The sequence below is a fragment of the Rhodnius prolixus genome, unplaced genomic scaffold (genome assembly GCF_049639745.1).
Source record: "Rhodnius prolixus isolate KJV_2025 unplaced genomic scaffold, Rpr scaffold_5, whole genome shotgun sequence".
NCBI classification, from domain to species: domain Eukaryota; kingdom Metazoa; phylum Arthropoda; class Insecta; order Hemiptera; family Reduviidae; genus Rhodnius; species Rhodnius prolixus.
The window spans coordinates 37,923,060-37,943,734 of record NW_027411624.1 but is presented as its reverse complement, the minus strand read 5'-3'; the positions used below and the strand labels follow the sequence as shown (position 1 = coordinate 37,943,734).

The following is a 20,675-nucleotide window of genomic DNA, read 5'->3' as shown; positions in this document are numbered from 1 at the left end:
GTCTAAAACTTTTTCACGTTCAGCAAACCTGAAATCTTAAAATGATTTTCTAGAACTAAAAATATAAAACCTGTATGATTTACGAATAATTATAAATGAAAAACGTTTTTGGTTTTCTGAAAAATTATGCTTGAAAGGCGAGTATTAGCAAGAAAATCGAAGATAAGTAGCTTGGCGAAATAACTAAATTAAATAGGAAATTCAGCGTCCTCATATCCAGCAATATGTATGTAAATAATTAGTATTCAAGTGAAATATTTATTAGGAAAATAGAAATCTTGAAAGTTATTCTAGTTTTCAGTGAATCTGTACAGGATATCCTACAGAAAGTTAGATTTCTTTCCTAATAAATCCATCCTCTTAAAACTTTCATTCACCTCTTTATACTGCCATTAGAGACAATAGTTTATTTTATTAGTTTATTAGTTCGGTTTTAAATTGATTTTTATTCAAATCTTTATGAAGTCATTATTTCACTGATGTTCCTTAACCGTGAATAAATTTTTTAAAATTACATTGTAAGGGCAGATTTATAAGGCACCCCTTAGGGGGAATTGAACCCAGCCACTTCCTCAGAAAACTTGGCGCCCCAATTCTGACACTACTTCAGCATTCACACAATACCAAAGAAGCTGCAGAGGTAGATGATGCTTACAACCAATTGGGTTTAGTAACTATAGCTCATCACACACCCTCATATATTTAGACACAATACATATTCCTACTCTCTGACAAACAATGACACTTAAGGAACCACAATAAAAAAAAAAAGGTTGTAGTGGATTTGGCTTTATTAAACCATTCGCTCTAAAGCTACAAATCAAAAAGGTTCACTTAGCAGTCCCGCTGTTAACTGTTCACAGTTCTTAACCCAGAATATGTAGTTAGATCACAAAGCTGCAATTTTTTTAAAAAAAGGACCCTTCAGACTCAGAAAAAATCTGCGCAGGATATCCCACGGTAGATAGGTACTACAATTACCATTATTAGAGGAAATGAATTTCGTAGATCTCGTCTCATTGCGATATGAGAGCTCTCGTACTGGCAAATTGATGGAAATACCCTACAATTTGCCAAAGTTGAAAGTTGTTCATATTAAAACTTTAAGAGAATAAGCTTCTTTTGGCTGCAGAACCTGGGTACCAGAACCTGCCCCATATCCTAATCTATGCTTCACTAATCTACACTGACAGTCTCAAAGAATTCACAATATGCCCTAAGAACTGTAACAGAGTAGTGAGATCTATAATTTCGATAGAAAAAACTGAATTAAATGGAATAAGAATTTAGTAAAGCACAGCAATATTTTTCAAAAGATCTGAATCTACAAACCTACTATCGTAAAACACTAACTTATATTTTAAAGCCCACTTTTCATTAAAATCGCAAACTCACAGTGAATAGTTTCTATTTTCTTTTAATAAGAAAATAATATATTTTTCAATGCTGGTTAAAGCCAACATGTAAAATGAAAACATTTGGGGGAAAAATAACACCATTACACCCTAAGTATTTAAATGAAATTCCAGAAATTATAAGCACAATGTATGAAGGAATGAATAATTCCAAACTTCATGAATTCCAACTTTTACAAAATAAGGTTTTAAACAATATTATACCTTAATAGATAGCGAATGGAACCTATATTCCAGAATACAACTCCAGCGAGAACACTTAACTGACTGTTGTTTAGTAAATAAAAACTCTTCTATGTTGAAAGCAAAGTGGAGGGAGATGAATAAGGTCAGTAGATTACCTTTGTTGCTGTTACTTTTTATCTTCTGTAGACCTATTGTTTTTACTTTGTCTTACATCATTATTATTATTTTTTTTATTGCTAGTACTTATTAATAGTTAAGAATACTTACAATTTTATTGCTATAATGATGTGCTAATTACAAATCAATAAAGCTGATATGAACACTTATACTCTTATCGCAGTTTACATATTCAAATTTTCTAGAAAGTCACAATTTGCTTTAAAAAGACAGTTAGTTTCAACATGTCTTCTTTAATAGAATTACACTGTTGAAGAAAGCGAGACAGCCCTCCACAGATCACCACAAAATCAATATTCTTTGAGAAAACATTTCAAATCAAAATGATAAGATTCATTCGTGGGAGTCGGGAAATGGAGGATCACAAGTCAGCAAGTTAGATAGTCGGCTTCCAGTAGATACCGAGCATTGAAGTATATAGAGAAATAAGAAAGACGAACGGTAAGCTTCCGGAAAAATGTGACCATACAACTTGTTGAAGTTTGTTAACAGCCAGGAGGTTGCTTCCAACGAAATTGGAAGAAGAAGTGACTTGAGATTGTGGAAAAAAAACTGAGATTAGGGAACTTGATAGTTTCAAACCCTCTAGCTTGTCCCGAATCGGTGGCATGCTTCAGAATAGCCAAAAGCATGAATTTCTATAGATCCTCTTGTATCGAACTGTGGCGGATGACGCATTTGAAAAGCTTAATGACGATAGTAACTAACATGACAAAAAACATGAAAAAAAGTAGTTTTTTGTTTTCTTTTTTTGGCATTGGCTTCCGCCATACAGCCAGCATCGTCTGGGTGCTTATCACTAGAATATCACTCACTCTCCATTCTTACTTATATATACATTCGCTTCACTCATTCATCCCTCTACTTTATATATACAACTATTTACATAAACTACAACTAATGGATGGATCAGTACTCTATATTCCTGCCATCCTTATAGCTTAACCGAAATTAAAATCACGTAATCCTTCTGTAAAAAAGGAGTTCGAGACTACATTTCTCATGATCAAAAAAGAAGAATAAAACTATGGATTTCAATTTATCTCAAGAGTTCTGCCACAAGATTAAAGTTACTTTTAGTGAATATAATTTTTAAGGAAGCGCTTTTCACAGATAAATAAGAATAAAGACATAGATTTGTATGTTCAACCTAATTTAGAGAATACTGCAGACAGTTCTAATTGAATATATAATGCATGGATATTATAATGTTTTCTCTCAATTCGATAAAGTTATCTTGGACTTGTCTTGGAGAGTTACTCATAAATGGACAGTAGAATTATTTTTCGCAATAACAAACTTGAAAAAACAAATAATATAAAATAAACAAAGAGAAAATAACTTTTTATTTATGGGTGTTGTTTTCTTTTTAAAATTCTTCGTCTGTAATATACTATCCAGGTTTGGGGAATGGATCGAAAATTTACACAGCGGGTGGACACCGTAACTAAGGGTGGAGTTACTGTTGCTAGTAAGTATGGCCGGCAGGTAGAGAATGTTTGCGATTGGATGTATAGGGTGTAGCACCCTCAATTTGAAGGCAGCCAATAGCGAGTACCCTATTTCGGGGGTGGTAACTTGAACAACCCCTGGTTGTGGACGCCAGAAGGCGGCAGTATGAACATGACTGGCGACTTGGCTCTCTGGGATCTACCACAGGCTAACGTAAGTTCAATTTGTTTGATTTTTTTTAAATTTTTTAAAGTTCACTTAAATATTCACTGTATCTTAAAAACTTATTAAAATAACTTGATTGCTATGAAGTTTGATTACTATGAAGGATTATAGCATAAAATTATATTAAAATTTAATTTTTAATTATTTTTTTGTCTAACTTTCTTTATAACAGAATTCAGTAAACTGAACGTTTACTTTCACGCAATTTCCTTACAAATTACTTCCACAATAACTTTTTAAAGGAGAAATTTTAATGCTCCTTAAAATTGTTTATAAATCTGGGTAACTTTTGGGCTAAATCAATAGAGAGTTAAGAAGGGAGGAGCAAGAGGGATAGGCGGGATCAGAACGGGATGATGGTGAAGGGTTTCGTTTTAACAGCAAAAATATCTTTTAGGTTTTACCATAACTGCGATGTAAACCGTTCTGTATTACACAAGCATTTTGTTGTAAAAATCAAACATGTCCAATAACAACAATCAAAAACTAATTTTTGGAGAAAACTACTTAAGAATTTTACTATCGTTTAAATATAATTAGAGAACTTTTTTAATGAAATGAGTCTGTGAAGTTTAAAGAATATTGTTAGATGCTATTTTCGAGCTAAGTAATGTCAACAAAGTGAATAATTCATTTATGGATAATGGGGCAGTAGCCCTTAAACAGACAGAAGCTAGTTAAATTTGTTTGTAAATTAACTTCATATTTTTTAAAAGAGAAAAGAGACAATAAAAGATTTTTTTCACATTCTTTCATTAAAATCTCCTAAAAGAAGACTCGAAAAAATAAGTTAGTTCTTATTTGTATTTTTCCAAAATTTTGGCTTTAAACTAACTCAGCTTTGAAAAACTAGTCTTCAATTAAAACTTATTGTTTTTAGTTATCGAGAACCACCAGTTACTAATTTCTGTTTTATGGACTCTTAAAAATTTCCAAACTTAAGAAACCTTGAATATACTAAAAATGTTCTTGACTTTTAAAATAAAATTTAAAAAAATACAAAATAATGTTTTCAAAATAAATAAAAAAAAATAACTCTAGTTACAATAAAAATAAACACTTGAACACATCAAGTAATTAGTTCTGTAATATCAAACATTGCATAGGGACAGATATGGTAGAATGTTCGAAGACTCATAAATGATACATAAAGGTGTGTCCAGCCATACTGGCTGTTTGGCTGCAGAAATCAGATTGCAGCATTCCCTTACATAAACACTGTTTAGTGTTATTGCAGCGGAATAACAATAAATAAAATAAAGCGGTAGGTGTACAGACAATAATTTTCGGCGGAGCATTTTCTGCTCTCACAACGTTCATGAAAACCACGAACTATTACTAACTTTGAATAACTTTTGAGAATATAGTTGGACGGGAGATTTTAAAAATGAACACTACGTTTTGAGGGTAACTATTTTAGCCTAGTTTCATTGCTGTCATCGTACGGTTTATCTTGGCATCATTTTCAAGCCTGATTATATATATAAAAAAAAAAAAAAAGATAAGAACAACTTGTTTTGCAAAATCTTGTCCCCGTGACTTCGATGGGAAGAGTATGTACGAGCCTTGGGAAAAACTTACCTTAAAATTAAGGCAGTGGTTCTCTCGTTGCTTCAACATTCAAAAAACTTTTTTAATCATTCAACGATCACTGCGGATGTAAAGCTTTCAGAGACTCAGAGAAGTATAATCGAACTGAAAATAGCGTTTCTATAATTGGGTTGAACAAAGTAAAAGTAGCCTAAGTATTTCTGAGTAACAACCAAGGCGAGCAGAAAAATCAGGTATCAATTCCACCACTTCAACAGAGTAATGCCATTCGTACACAAGAAGACAGGACGAGTTGTGAAAGAATAAGCTGTTGGTAGAGGGTCAGAAAGGGTCTCAAAGCAAAAAAATTTTAACGCAAGGTGAAGTGACAAGTCTGCATCTGAAATTCAAAACAAACAGAATCTAAGCGAGGAAAAGTTTAAAAGAAAATTATTTTTGGCCCAATTTTCAGTGTTGAAAACTCTAAGGCTCGGGAAATTTACCAACCATTTTACCAGCCCAGACCTTCCGTCACCAAATTTCTCCTTGTTTGGTCCAAATCAAGAATTTATTTTATTGCATTAAATTCAGTAGCGATAATAAAACGAGTAACGTTTTACTGACAGCATAAACTACCGAAAATACGGGACTAATGTTGAACTGTATTACGGGACGTGATGAAAATTAGGGTAATTTAATACTACAAAAATCTAATAGCAACCTAAATTTTTCTGTTTAGTCACTGAAGGACTCTTAAATATTTTAAATTTATGTTAAACAAAATTAACATTAAATAGTTTTTTTAAAAAACAAACTTGTTGATAAATGACAAATTTATATAAGCGACAAATTTCACAAAAACCCAATCAAAATAAGCAAATAGTTTCATTAGGTTAGTCACACCAAAGCAAACTATAACTCTATTAACAACTCACAATACAAATATTGCATACAGTGGGACTAAATTAAAATTTATTCTTACCATTTTCTTTGGATAAGAAGACACAGTTTTAAGATTTTCTTGCTAATTGAAATTAACACCCTTGGGTTAGATCTGAGTTCTATTTTAAAAGAAATTTAACGTCCAACTGAAAAATAAAAATAGAAGACTAAAATAATTTGTTTTAAAAACAAAATAAAAAATAAGGATATACAAAAAATTAAGATAAAATTGATGAGATAAAGAATGGTCTCATTTATGTTTAATCTTAAATATTTATTTATTTTTTTCTAAATATGCAATTGTTCTCTTTTAATTTTCAAATATGTAACTTAATGAATTGAAACCTTATTAATTTTACTATAGTAAGAAGTTTTTCGATCGTAATATATTTGCGCATGAAATACAAGATTTGAGATATATATTATATAGTAATTAATTCTAGAGTAAACATTTTCTCAAGTCAACTAGACGATCTTAAGTGTCCTATCACGTCCGTTGAAGTCTTTTCAAGACTTATTTGAGTTCCTGACGAGTCAAAACAAACTGCGGGTAAATCCTTTAAAAGAGCCTATGGAATCTTCCAAGAACCCGAAATTTTGGTAAAATATCTCTCAAGAACTGTCATAAACATATGGGTACACAATGAGTGGCATGGATAATGGATGTGTGGCGAGTTCGCTTCCAATAAAAGGGAAAAGGTGACCAACAGATCCATATTTTCTCTTATTTTCTAAAACATTCATATGGCTTGGTACCCAGACAAGTACAAACCCAACATTCCGACACCAATTTCAAGATGAAAAAAAAAATAATAATAATAAGAATTTAGTACTTCCATAGCAGCTTTCTGCTACCCTAAAGCTCTTTAAAATCTGAGTTTCGTACCCACTCATCCGAAATGTAACCAAAAATACCCCTAGTCCTCTGATTGGAAAACAGTTACCCACCCAACAGGCAACTCGGCCACGTGCTCTCTAGTCTGAAAATAGACCATTTTTCTAAACCTTCCGACCATTCTAAAAACCATTAGTCCAACACTTGAAGTAATTATTAGTTATCACATAAGATGGGCTCAACTTTAAAAAGTCCTTCCTAAGATTTTTGATAAAAATTGATGTCATTCTGTGAAGTGAATTTTCAGTTAGTTTCACCATCTCTACAATGATTATTGCCATTCCAGAATATTACCGTCCAATTAATTTTAATCTGTTTAAGAGTCCGGATAACCTACGACTAAATTTAAGCCAATATACAATGGCCATGAATGTATAACCAAAAATATGAAATTGTTTTGCGATTTATGGTATTTCGCACACAGGTATTTCTTATAATCAAGGAGATAACCGTGGCCAGATACGCAGTTTATTGCCACAATGATGACTTTCATGCATTTATGGGGTTTATTTAAGAATACCTTAGGTAACCAACAGAATTTATGACTGGGGGATTTAGTGCCTCTTTTCCCCAATAATGCCCATAATTCCAAAATGGAATATTATTCGTAACTGATTATACTATTAAAAAAGATCATGATTATGAAAGGAATTAAGCAGATTTGTTATCTTTTTTGACAACTGTTATAGTATTCATCTCTTCTTATATCAAGCGAATTTTTCAATTTTTAGCTTTTACTTCGACGGTTTTTGAAGAAGATAAAGAACCCACAGGGTTTAGGCGTAACTTTTACTCTGTGTCACGTTTTCTTAATAAGATTTTCTTCTCCTCACGTGGAATGCCCCAACGAAGTTTCGAGGCAGCAGTTGCAGAAGCTCTGGGCGCTCAGTTAGCTACTACGATGGAAATTCCATTTAGAAAATTTTTTACAATCGAGATACTTTCTCTTAATAATAATAATAGTAAAACAAGTAAAATCATTAATAACAAAATAAACATTTCTAGTTAAAACAAAATTGGAAAATAAAGTTCTATTGAACGGCTAATAATGATATTACCTTGGCACAGTAACCATAATGATGTGTCCGTCTAGCTAATGTACAGCCATCAGAACGAGTTAACACTTTTAAACCATAGAAATTCTCACGTCCTAGACATAATTTTGGTGTTTCTAACATTTATCTGTTAGAAAAGATAAAACCACCACCAGAACTCCCACATAGTAAATGATAACCGAACATTAGTTATTGTTCTAGGCAACCAGTTATAGATTAACTTGAAATTTTTTTTTCTCTCTCTGTATTAACGATTCATTCACCCTTTGAGGCATTTTTCTTTAACTCCGTTTTCCCACACTATTCAACTCTAATGAAAGTAATTTTGTGTGAAACCCGACTTTCCCTTACTGAAATTATTTAAATAGATAAATGTTTTAGACTCCTTAATAGTCGAGCAGTTAAGAGGCCAGGACAGCAAATCGAAAATGTATGTGGCACTGGGGGTTCGATTTTCGATCTAGGACTGTTTTTATTTAAATTGTTAATATAAGGAACCCATAGTAAACTACCACAGCAGAACTGGTCTTTATTAAATCCTCAAAAAATGAAAAGCCTTCTGAAATTTATACTAAAGGTTTCACCGCAAGTGCAATATTACAGTATAAAAGATTATAAAAGTAAATATAACATAATATCCATGTATTACGCTAATATTGTACTGTAAAAGGATTCCACCATCTTCTTTTCAAGATAGAAATGTGCTAAATTTAAGTTCTGGGTGCTTAAAGTTATAGATTATTAATCAACATGAGTACAATCGGAATAACCGTTTTTCGAGAAAATACAGGGTGACCCAGTGAAAATGATCACATTTCTTTTTTTAATAACTGTGGTGGTAACACTGCTACAGGGACGAACGCGCGCTCTATTGTTAGTAGAGACCTGGGAGATTCCTGTTATCAACATTTTAGTAATCATGGAACGTTACACTGCAAAAGAACGAGCATTTTGTGAAGAAGCGTATTTTCGAGATAAATCGGTTGTGAAAGTTCATAGAGCGTTTCGTAAACAGTTCAAAGTTAAAAGTAATGAATCTGTTCCTACGCGAAAATCGATCCTCAGGTGGGTTGAAAACTTCCGTGAAAGTGGCAAGACGACTGATAAGATTCATCCAGGAGCCAAAAGAACAGTTCGTACACCGGAAAACATCGGAAAAGTTTGCCAAGCAATAAAAATTAGTCCAACTCGTTTCGCTCGCCGTCACGCAGCTTCTTTAAAGTTATCAAGGGAATCTGTGCGTCGAATTCTAACCTCAGACTTGAACCACCATCCATATAAGTTGATGATCACTCAAGAGTTGAAAGAAACTGATTACCGACAGAGATTACTTTTCGCCGAAAACACGTTAAAGAAATTGGACGATGGTGAGATTGATTTAAATAATCTTTTAATGAGCGATGAAGCTCATTTCGAACTCTCTGGATCGGTAAATAAACAAAACTTTCGGTACTGGGCAAGTGGTAATCCCCAATTCATTCCAGAAAAACCGTTACATAGCCAACGAGTTACAGTATGGGCCGGTGTAGCGTCGTCGGGAATTATCGGACCGTATTTTTTCGACGGAACCGTCAATGGAGAGAGGTACAGGGAGATGTTAAACTTGTTCCTCATCCCCCAACTCCGCCGCAAACGTCGTTTGAATCGAACCTGGTTCCAGCAAGACGGGGCAACTTGTCACACCGCCGCTCTTACACTTGCGTTGTTGAAAGAAACGTTTGGAATTCGTTTATTGTCACGTTCTTCAGATTTCGCTTGGCCGCCTCGCTCGTCAGATTTGACGGTTCCAGATTTTTTTCTGTGGGGGTATTTGAAAAGTTGTGTTTATGAAACCAAGCCCCGTGATCTAGAGGATTTAAAATCGAGGATTAGAGCCGAATTCGTAAAAATTTCGGCTTCCATGCTGAAGAAAGTATTCAAAAACTTCGTTAAACGATTGGAAGAATGTAAAGCCCAGAACGGTCATCATTTGAAGGATGTAATATTCCACAAATAATCTCCCATGTTTCTACTTTTCTAAGATTTTTTTGTTACTTTTATATCTATAATACTTTTGTTGTTATTAAAGAAATAAATGTGGTCATTTTCACTGGGTCACCCTTTATAAAAAAAGAGCCTGTAAAGTCGATTCAGTAAGAACAAAATATATTTTTTCAAAACCCGGTAACTGGAAACTTATTTACGACGAAATAAATTTAGAAAAAATATATTAGAAACAAAAATGGTAGCTAAAAAGGAAGTTATCTCACAGCCAGAAGGTAATCTTTAACTTGAAATTATACGGCAAAAAAACTGAAATACTTAGTTTCACATTAAACTTTAACACTTCGAAGAAAGCATATCAGTCTGAAATTTAATGCCCTTACTAGTCATTTGAATAAGGTTGAATTTAAATTTTTTGAGACTAAAGGAGATTTAGTTAAAAAATGAACAATTAGTTAGAAACTTCTAGGCATTTTCACAAGGAAGAATACATTTTCGGAAGATTCATTATGTTACTTGAATTGAAGGTATTCATTAAAGCTAACACATAAGTATATCTTTAAAATTGATACTTTTGTAAGAAAATTACATTACAATTTCGTTACATTAACTGCTGAAATTTGCTGTTGAAAACAAATTCTCAAAACCCTTTCTACAGCTTTTACTTTTGAATTTTGAATTTAAGCTGCAAATTGCTACTTCAAAACATTAGTAACGGTGAATTTCTGTTTATTAAAGTGTTAGTTCAGCAGACATGAAGTTACAATTTCTTTAGAGTTCGACAGAATAAACAAATAATTTTAATGACCAGAAAGCTGAAGTGATAAAAAATTCAGTAAAAAAACTAAGATTAATGCTGACAATAAGAAAAGAGGAAAGTAAAAAAAAAAAAAATCAAAATAATTTCGAAAAATTGGAATTAATAAATTGCAAAACGATTATCACAAACCAGTAATTACATAAATTTCCGCTAGATATCGGAACTATTACCAATTGGAGGAGGTTTTTATAAAAGCTGTACCAGCCAGTTAGGTAATTAAAGCTATAATTATTTATTATTTTCATCATGATCCCACCTATTTGTTTAAAGCTAAAAAAATTAGCATACCTCCTCAAAAAAGAGTCGAAGTAGACTCTTAACCATTGCCAGTACTAATATTGGACATTTAAACATTTTATTTAGAATTTACATCAAGCAATCAGGCTGAAGTTTTAGTCGACAGAACAGTATATATTTTAGATTTCATTCCAGAGCGGAAACTGATTCCCTTTTGATGTATACGTTCAATCCAAGGGCGAGCAGTTTAGGGTGAGGCCCACAAAGCTATTATGTATTGTAATTGGTTCGATTCCCGGTCTAGGCCTTGGATTTTATTTAATAATGATTAAATATTGAATTTAAATTGAAGTAAGTTTGCTAGTCTTCGTCCAAGACAATTAACTTGGTAAAGCCCGCCTAAGAAAAAAGGCATACTTTACTTCTTCTTTTTTTTGACCATCTGATGCTGCCCAAAAAAGTACTTTCTTTAGTTTCCTCGTAGAAATGTAAGCAAAAGTGCTTTCTTTAATAAAAAAGAAAAAAAACCGCCAGCTACTGTCCAAATAAATCTGAACCATTTTTAGATATGGGTTCCTCGACTGCAGGGCAGTTAAAGAACGCTTGAACCAAGATCTTCGTTATCTATGATGATATTCATAGGAATCAGATGTTCTTGAAGGATCAACTGATGCAATTGTAATTTTCGTTAAGCTTTTATACTATACTAATTATTATACTTTTTACAACTCGTTACGGTTTACACCAAAATCTCAGGATAAAACTTTGTGTTTTTACGCATCTTTTGTTCAGCTTATAAGGTGTTAAACTGAATAATATTTTATAAATGATTAATTTAATATTTAAAAAAAATGTTTGAATTCTCTCAGTAAAAACGATATGTACTAAATAAACTTTAAATAAAATATTCTTTATTCAGTTGAGAGTTGGAAGGATTCAAACCAAAAAGTACTTAGAAAAACACATACCCCCTAAATTGAGGCTAGGATGTGTGTCTCTTTTGTTCATTTAGGGTGTGTGTGATAAGTCTGATTAGTGTGCATGCCCCTACTGGGCTGACTACCACTTCCTCAAATTACTTCACCATAACCTGAAGCCGGTGGCCGTAGGGTTGCGGAGAAAGTGATATGTACTGTGGGCCGGCCAATCAGACCACCACTGGAGGACTGTGGTCACACACTGGATATCCAGGACTTGGCTGTCCAACTGAACTCTGGCATCCACCGGCTAGTCATACAGCTCTACTGCATCATAGGTAATCATAGTCATTTAAATACTTTTTAATAATTATAAAGCGTGTCAAGAAACTGAGAACTGCGAAAGACCTTTAATTAGTTGTGAACGTGAACTTACAAAATAAAATCTGAGATGGTTGGCACTCGGTGCCCCTGCACATACCCGTCCACCAGACTGTGATCTCTCGTTGGAAAAAAGGTCCTGTAAGGTCTGACCAGAAAAAGGTGAATAGTTAGTGCATGTGGTGGCCTCTACTATTCTGAACCACTCCTTCAGGTTTAGAGATAAAAGTGTGGTAAAGGACTCTTAAGTAAATCTGGAGGGCTTGTTTTTTCGACGAACGCATAGCCCTTCAAATTTGACACAATACCTAAACAGCTGCTATCTTTACTTACCTACAAAATTGGCCCAGGCTATCCGATGTCAGGTCTTGCGATGCGAGTACTCCCTCAGCCTTCAATAGCCCGAAAATGGACTCATGATAATATAAACGGCCGCATGGCCTTGCTATACTAATTCCGTACTAAACCTAGACGAATAAATAATAATGACCTTACAGACCAACCCTGACCTAGGATTTTTTTTTTACTTTTTCTCGAAAGTTAAGGAAAGTACTGCGATAATGACACATTTTCAAAATCCAGTTTTTCCAGGATATTTAGTTTTTAAAGAACCCAGTGTCCGGAAAAAAATGGTATCTGTGTGTGTTTACAAAATATCTTAAAAACGGAAAATTGCAGGAACCTGAAACTTTACGATTCAATTTAATCCTAAAAGGGAACCTTAATATATCGTGGAGGTCCAAATCCTCTTTACCTGTTACTCCTTTACTTCATTTAATTTTTAAAGATTTATTTAAAAAATGGCTCCAAACGATGTCTTTTAAACTAAGCATATTTATTGTTCGTGCCCATGCTGGTCGAAAACTTATTGGAAACATTTTCTCAAGAAAATTGAATTGGGGGAGGGGTTAATTATCATCTAAAGTGCTATTTCAGTAAAATGTACAGTCCCTAACTCTTATATGTTGTGAAGGAAGATTAAATGGGTTTCCAGGTGATTAAAAGAAGTTCTATGAAAACCCCTTAACCAAAAGTGCCCCTTTTTTAGCTTTTTCATTTTTTAAACATTTTTCCTCAACCACAAAATTTAAGCTCTGTAACTTTCATCCAAACAATTTCTGTAATAGAATTACTTTTGGGACAGTCAAGTCGAAGATTGTCACAGACATTGGCTTAACATTGTATTTTAGTTAACATATCTACCTTACGGCACCTACTTTGGTAGTCACAAAAACTTATTAGCTTTCACTTAAGCAATTCAACATTTTTTCTTTAATAAGAATTTTATTGATTGCAAACTATAATCAAATACAAATTAAACTCTTCTAAGATAGAAATTCATCTAATCTAAACAAAAAAGTAGTTTAAACACTTTTCTCTTGCCTTTTATTAAAACTATATTTCAAGTATATTTGGACAAGATAAAAATACTAATAAAAATAAACAAATTATTAATGTAGATAAACTTTAATTTTAATTTAGGCATGACAGTTTCATTGAGCCCCTTATAAAATGAGTTACTTTACAGACAAGGCAATAAAATAATTACAAATAAATAATAATATGATGGTACTAGTATGAATTTGAATAACTGAGAAAAAGAAAATCTTTCAATGAGTTCGTTTCAAATGAAGAAATCAATATTTATATTAATATCATATTTAGAGTATTAAATAATTTTGATTGCACAGATTTCAAGAATTTTCTTAATCAGTAGACCTGAGATGGCCAAAAACATTTCTCAACATTTATCAAACATACGATACTTGAAAAATATCTTCAAACAAAAAATGTACTGAATACAATTTTCACTTCCTCCTCAGATAATAAATAAAAAATTTTGGGCCACTTTTTGTGTTACTTAAATGTAAGCTGGCAACTGAGTTTGGAGTTTGAGAAATATCTAAATTGATTTTTTATTTTATTTATTTATTTATTTTTTAATCAACCGAAGACTAAGAGACAATTTTACCAAATTAACGAATGATATCAGTTTATCAAAAGGAAAGCTCGTAACATCCTTACAACCCAAAAGGAGTAAGGTTTGAAATAGAGACCCCCGCAAAAAAAAACTCTATGCGAGCAGAAGATTAAACCGAACCCAATATTAAGCAACGCGGTGTTAATGCAAATAGATTTGTTGTACCAAGGGGAGATCTTCAGCACACCCAGATGAAGAAACAACTCGTCCAGGATTTCTAGGAAAGCTATGGGAAGAGAGTGGATCAACATACAGGAATAAACTGCACCCTCAACTTTAGGATAATAATCAATAATTGTAAATATATAGCTGTGGTATTTAAATACAATCATTATTCATTTCACTGGCAGTTCTTTTATAAGGGATAATTAGAAGTATGTGCATATTTTCAAAAACATCGTTCTACAAAACGAACAGAGCTTTTAAGACTTCTACGAATTTTAATTTTCAATTCAGCTTCCTGATTTGAAGTATTTAACTTTATGCAATTTTTAAATTTTCCTACAAAACGTTTTCAATCAGGATTAATAAGATATTTTTAATTTGAGAATGTTCGCTTACATTTTTATCAAAAATCGCGAACTGTAACATTTCATGCTTGATCTCACAAGGAACTATTACACAGTAAGAACTGTGAAAGAAGTATCTGGAACATTAATTACCTTCTTACGCAGTATCTGCTCTGCAGAGTAAATGGAAACCAGCGAAGATTAAAAAAAAAGCACCTAAAAGTGATGATTAACAGAAAAATACCACTCTTGCAAACAAATGTACAATTTAAAAAAAAACTCGCTTATCTTCCGTTCCTAAGGTTGAGAAAACACATTGCAACGAAGCTTAGGACCTCTTAGATCAATTCTGGAGTACTCGAACGACCATTACAAGAGAGGTAATCAAGATGCAAAGTGTCCCCTACTGTTGAATCAAGGCCCAAATGAGGTGTACCGATCTCTAAAATGGTACAGATTCGCCGCTAAAAGAGATCTCCCAATAGTTGATGTTTTCCAACGACATTACCATAGTTTAGCAATTCATTCAAGAATGTCGATCAAGTTTCATGTAAAGAGCATGTTTGGATTGATTTGAAAGAGCTGGAGTGTATTTATCGTAAAAATTACGCAGCAGCAAATGACTTTTAAAACCAAATTTTTGATAAAGTAAGATAGATTCATTTGTAGGTGATACATGAAGCGTTATGTTCCACGTCATACAAGTCTGAGTTAAATGGTACAAGATAAATGTAGCAATGCCACACCTGCGCCAGCCTGGCCTAACCAACAAATAACTAATGTAAGCATCGTTTAGATGTTCCCCAGGACTCATCAGGCCAAAGCCGACAATAATTTTTTTATAAGTTACTATACAAGAAAATTCGGGAAATTCCAAAGCACTGGACAGATCAATATCTGGCCAAAAATGTAGTTCAGCTAAGGCTTTCAGAGCTTCCAGATGATCGTGATGTATGTAGACAAAATTAATAGGGTGTTTTCTTTTGGAAGTCAATTTTAAATTCAAATGAGGATAATTATCTTGAACTTTTTTAAATAATTCTTCTTGCATACGTATATAAGGAGGTTTCATTTCGAAATTTTGATAAATAATCGGCTTCAGAGTTCTATCAGTAAATTTGCATTGTATAAAACTATCATATTTAATAGTTTTCACTATGCCAACACAGGCTTCACTGTTATATTTAACAGCGGTCTGCTCTTCAATTTCCTTCATACTTTTCCATAGTAATTTTCTACGTAATCTTCTCAATTTTGGCGATAATAAATCTTTTTTAGCATTTAGTAATTTTACTAATTCTAACCTTTGATGTTTATTGGCCGGCTCTAGACATTCTTCGTCAGGAAAATTGATTATGTTCCAATACGGTCTTTCCACTTGTCTACCAGTGAATTCTTCAATGAATTTCTCTCTTGGCCGTAACTTTTTTATTTGAGCCAGTTTGGTTTGTTCATTCATGATAATTTTCCTCCCTAAAATGTTAATTTATCAAAAAAAATAAAACAAATTAATAATAATAACAAACACATTAAATAAACTTCAAGTTTTAAGTGTAGAGGAGAACACCAATCAAAATCACATTAAATGAATAAATGAAGAATCTATTCACCCTAATTAGCTAAATATATAAATTTATTTAATCATCCATGATGAGCAAAATCATTGATAATTACAATTCTGTCAAATAAATTATCTTTCCAAGCGGATGACAAAAACAATGAATTTTTTAAAATAATTAATTATGCCTCTCAGAAAAAAGCAATACATCAAAAATAAAACAAAAGAGATTCACGTTTATCTACCAATAAGATACTCAATCAATTAGCAATTATTCAAATGTAAGTGATTCAGAGCTATTTTTAAAAAAACAGTAACTCTTGTTCAAATAAAATGTATGTCTGATAACAGTTTTCTTTGACCTAAAGTAATAACATTAACTTATTATTTTTTTACGCCAAATAAAAATTAAGCAATTAAGATGATTAAGGAAAGCTAATAAGCCAGAGCAAGGTGACAGAACAGTGTATTACTGTAATACCCAAAGATATAGTGGTATATATCTTACTAATTTGATTTCTCTATACATTATTTAAGAAAAGTTACTTTACTATACAGGGTGATCCATTTAAAACGCACCAATCGCTAATTACTTTTTAGCAAAGCGGAATTTCGAAAAACCCACGAAGTAAACTATATGTTTTATTTTTTTGGTCTAGTTTTCAAATTTTCCACTCCCGATGCTGTATCTTCATTTTTGGCGGAGATACGGCCAAAAACCCGATTGGGGTTTCATAAGGACCTCTGGTTTTGACAAGATTATGAAAACTAAATAAGAAACTGTGGAAAATGACGTTGATCCCGTTTCGATTTCCGAAGTATTTGTCGAGATATTTAAGATCAAAGTAACAATTTTTCCTATTCGTGAACGGTTTGCAATATTAACTTTCCACCAGAAATACACGTTTTGGGAGGTCATCTGATTGCAAAAAATGTTATTTCCGACGCAAAGTAAAAAAATAATAATAATTGAAGATTTTAAAACATGTAGTGTCATGTAATGGTTGTGGGTGAATCAGGATGAAAGGCTTTTATCATCAAATAAAAGCAATCATCACATCATTTTAATGCACCCAGTATGCAAGACTTCTTGACCTATGATTACGGTAAGAATATCTTGCTAGGAATGGGCGGGTGTTGGTCTAGTGGTCAAGAGCGTGGCTTTGTAAGTGGGAGATCCCCAATTCGAATCCCGCGTATGACTACATTTCATTTAAAAAAGTATTATGGTTTTTTAAGTAATAAGAATGACTGCAATAAGAATAATAAACGTGTATTTCTGGTGGAAAGTTAATATTACAAACCGTTCACGAATAGGAAAAATTGTAACTTTGATCTTAAATATCTCGACAAATACTTCGGAAATCGAAACGGTATCAACGTCATTTTCCACAGTTTCTTATTTAGTTTTCATAATCATTGTCAAAACCAGAAGTCCTTATGAAACCCCAATCGGGTTTTTGGCCGTAACTCTGTCAAAAATAAAGATACAGCATCAGGGGTGGAAAATTTGTAAACTAGACCAAAAAAAACATAGTTTACTTCGTGGGTTTTTTCGAAATTCCGCTTTCCTAAAAAGTGCGATTGGTGCGTTTTAAATGGATCACCCTGTATATTTGCCTTGCCTACAGTATAATTTACGCTTGTCCTAAAAAAATATGCGTGTCAAATTTGATCAAAATTGGTCATCAATAAGAGGTTGACCTGATGTTAATTAGGTACACATTCAAGCAACTGATTTATTGATTGCATTGCAAATCTCTATTACAAGAAAATAAAGTTTCATTAATAAAGTACCAAATTTATAGGATGTTACGAGGAGGCGGAGGAGGATCAGTAACTCACAATGGAAATCTCTCTGGAAGTGGAAGTATAAGCAGTGGAAGTCCAAACAGCATTGGTGGAAGTACTGGAGGCAGTTCTAGGAAGCCACGTAGACGTGTGGCCACCATAGCTCAAAGAAGAGCAGCCAATATACGTGAACGTCGGCGTATGTTTAATTTAAATGAAGCTTTTGACAAACTACGACGAAAAGTGCCAACGTTTGCTTATGAGAAACGATTATCACGCATTGAGACTTTACGTCTTGCCATAACTTACATATCATTTATGAGTGAACTGTTAAATGGCACTCATAAAGATATAGTTGGCCCTGCTTCTCCAATTTATCCTTCTCATAGAGATTATATTCCATACTCTATTATTTCTTAAACTATTCAACCAGGTAGTTATTTTGAATTATATCCATTTCTCAGGTTAAACTCAAAATAATTCTTTAGCTGTGATTGGCCATTAAGAAGACAGAATGAAATACTTTTTAAGAACTCGCCAATAATAAATAGTTTTGTTTTGTGAAACAAAACTATTTATTCGTTTTATAATTTTTGTATGAAAAGTATTTGTGATTCCTAAGTGAAATTTAAGTGTACATGATATTAGCCAAAACAGATGGCCAAATTTATTATTTATTGTAGAGTATTGTTCATTGTTTTTGGTGACTAATTTATTAATACTGAAGAAAGAAAAAGTACTGCCTATTTCAGTCATGATTTTTATTTTTGCCAAGACTAGGTCATCTTCAGGGCTATGAAACATATTTTACAGCCAAATTATAATGTACATTAATTTGATGTAAAAATTAGTTCACAAAAAATAAATACCTTATGCCGTAGACAAAAATAAAAAATTACAACTGAATTTAGCAATATTCTTTCTTCCTTCTATAAAAATTTATTGTTAGAGTAGTATGTAGATAAGATGTAATTTATTTATGTGTTCATACTGTACAGTGAAAATAAATTCCTTCCTTCCTTCTTAAAAATAATTGCAATTTCACCTCGATCCTTCAGAGCCTGACCTCGAAGGTTTCTATGGCGTAAAATCTAAATGCATCCAGAAATTTTAGATTATATAAGAACAGAGCTCGGCATCTAGATAGGTTTCCTCAGCTGCCATTATTTGAAAAAAATTATCTATGCCTTTTTTTTTACTCAAGTAAAAAGTGACTTCAAGATGAAACAAAGAACCTTTGTAAAAACGACTGTCATATGGAAGAAGTTAGGCACTGAATGATGGATAACCATCAAATGTTAGTAGGAAAATAATTTTTACTATCAGTTAAATCTCAGTGAAGTTGTAATCGTTTAAACTGTCAATTTTAATGTTTATATCGCAAATAATCTGTATTGAATTTGTCTATTTTTTTAAAATTTGGACTGTGAATGTGTCTATCAGTTCTTGAACTGCATAACTCAAAAATCGAAAAATTACAGACACTTCTAATTTGATGTTTTGTTCAGGTGATCACCAGAGACGATGTAATTAAGTTTGGGCAGGGGCGGGTGTTGCAGATTGGTTATACAAATAGATTTTAAGTAAAAAATAAAAACCAGTTCGAATCCTGTACCATGTAGGCAATTTTAATTTGTAAGAAAAGATGTTATTCGTAAAGCAAGCGTTTCTACTCCAGGCAAGACCCCTAATTGGTAGCAGTACGTTAAGCACCAATTGGAAAAAAAAGTTGGACAAGAAATTTTACCAAATATTTACGTATTTACAACATTTAGGCTTATTATAGAGAGTTGCTGTCAATTTCAAGAATAGATACATTGAAAAATAATACGTATGTCATATGAGTATAATAAAAAAGAATTATATATCAAATAATTATAATTAAGGTTATTATCTATTTTTATGTACTCGCATCGGACATAGAGAATTCAAAATAAAATAAGAAATTCCATCTTTCTATGACCTGAACTGTTTTGGGTAACACTGCGAAAATACATATGTACATACACATTGTCCGTTACAGTAGGAAACCTCAAATCATATATTTCGTTTAAATATTCATTCGCTGACATGAGAACAATATGTGATAAATAAAAAGTTAGAAATTACTTTAAAAATACATAAACGTTGCTTTTCAACTGATTTAAATGCACAGAATTGGAAATCAATTGATGAGAAACACTCACAAACCTTTAACTCATTGGGTGAATATCAGGTTTTCTGCAAACAACTACATTCATCTAAAATGACTCTTCAAAGAGAAACGTAATTCTTAGGCTATTAGATAATTTTAATAAGAACCCAGATTATCAAATTTTAAGCCGTGCAAAAAGATTAAGTTGGGGGAGCAGAATGTTCTCAAATCAGATATAAATGATTAATGTATACTTATGGTGGAAAGAATCGTTCTTTAAATAACATTCTATAGTATAAAAGCTTGTTATAAAGATCATGATTGTACACAGGGGCGGCTTAACCTATTGTGCAGGGTGTGCAATGCACACGGGCGCCGCCGTCTCAGGGGGCGCCGCGGTGCTCCCTGAGACAGCTAAGAGCATCGTCTTGGACCATCATGGTACAACAATGATATGACAGAAGCGGCCAGCCAGCGCGGTGGCGGC

At 32.7% G+C, this 20,675-nt stretch overlaps 3 protein-coding genes across 10 annotated transcripts in view; 1 reads left to right on the top strand and 2 right to left on the bottom strand.

The window, feature by feature from the left end:
- LOC141458402 (plasma membrane ascorbate-dependent reductase CYBRD1) overlaps positions 1-20,675 on the bottom strand; it is a 47,876-nt gene that overhangs the window by 25,058 nt on the left and 2,143 nt on the right. Inside the window, exons 2-4 of one of the 8 annotated variants that reach the window (XM_074136329.1) lie at positions 16,010-16,178; positions 5,968-6,073; positions 5,037-5,150 (exon numbers count right to left, since the gene is read on the bottom strand). The exons of 2 other annotated variants lie outside the window; for them this stretch is intronic. In XM_074136329.1, the coding sequence (XP_073992430.1) occupies positions 5,037-5,075 (39 nt within the window). In that variant the 5' untranslated portion in view covers positions 5,076-5,150; positions 5,968-6,073; positions 16,010-16,178. Of the gene's footprint in view, positions 1-1,619; positions 1,759-5,036; positions 5,151-5,967; positions 6,074-7,880; positions 7,897-16,009; positions 16,179-20,675 lie in introns of those variants that run through there. 5 more of the 8 variants (XM_074136334.1, XM_074136330.1, XM_074136336.1 and 2 more) reach the window with 5 other exon arrangements.
- LOC141458406 (pancreas transcription factor 1 subunit alpha-like) lies at positions 3,337-19,078 on the top strand. Its single transcript, XM_074136352.1, has 3 exons — positions 3,337-3,443; positions 11,930-12,172; positions 18,072-19,078. Exons 2-3 carry the CDS (start codon positions 12,045-12,047, stop codon positions 18,472-18,474), a joined length of 531 nt encoding a protein of 176 aa, XP_073992453.1. The 5' UTR covers positions 3,337-3,443; positions 11,930-12,044; the 3' UTR covers positions 18,475-19,078.
- Atac2 (Ada2a-containing complex component 2) lies at positions 13,576-16,164 on the bottom strand. Its single transcript, XM_074135640.1, has one exon. The coding sequence runs from the start codon at positions 16,162-16,164 to the stop codon at positions 15,232-15,234; it is 933 nt and encodes a 310-aa protein (XP_073991741.1). The 3' UTR covers positions 13,576-15,231.

Coding starts and splice junctions, on each gene's coding strand:
- LOC141458406 (XM_074136352.1), top strand. CDS start 12,045: ATGTACTGTGGGCCGGCCAATCAGACCACCACTGGAGGACTGTGGTCA. Junction 12,173..18,071: donor ACAGCTCTACTGCATCATAG/GTAATCATAGTC, acceptor CCAAATTTATAG/GATGTTACGAGGAGGCGGAG.
- Atac2 (XM_074135640.1), bottom strand. CDS start 16,164: ATGAATGAACAAACCAAACTGGCTCAAATAAAAAAGTTACGGCCAAGA.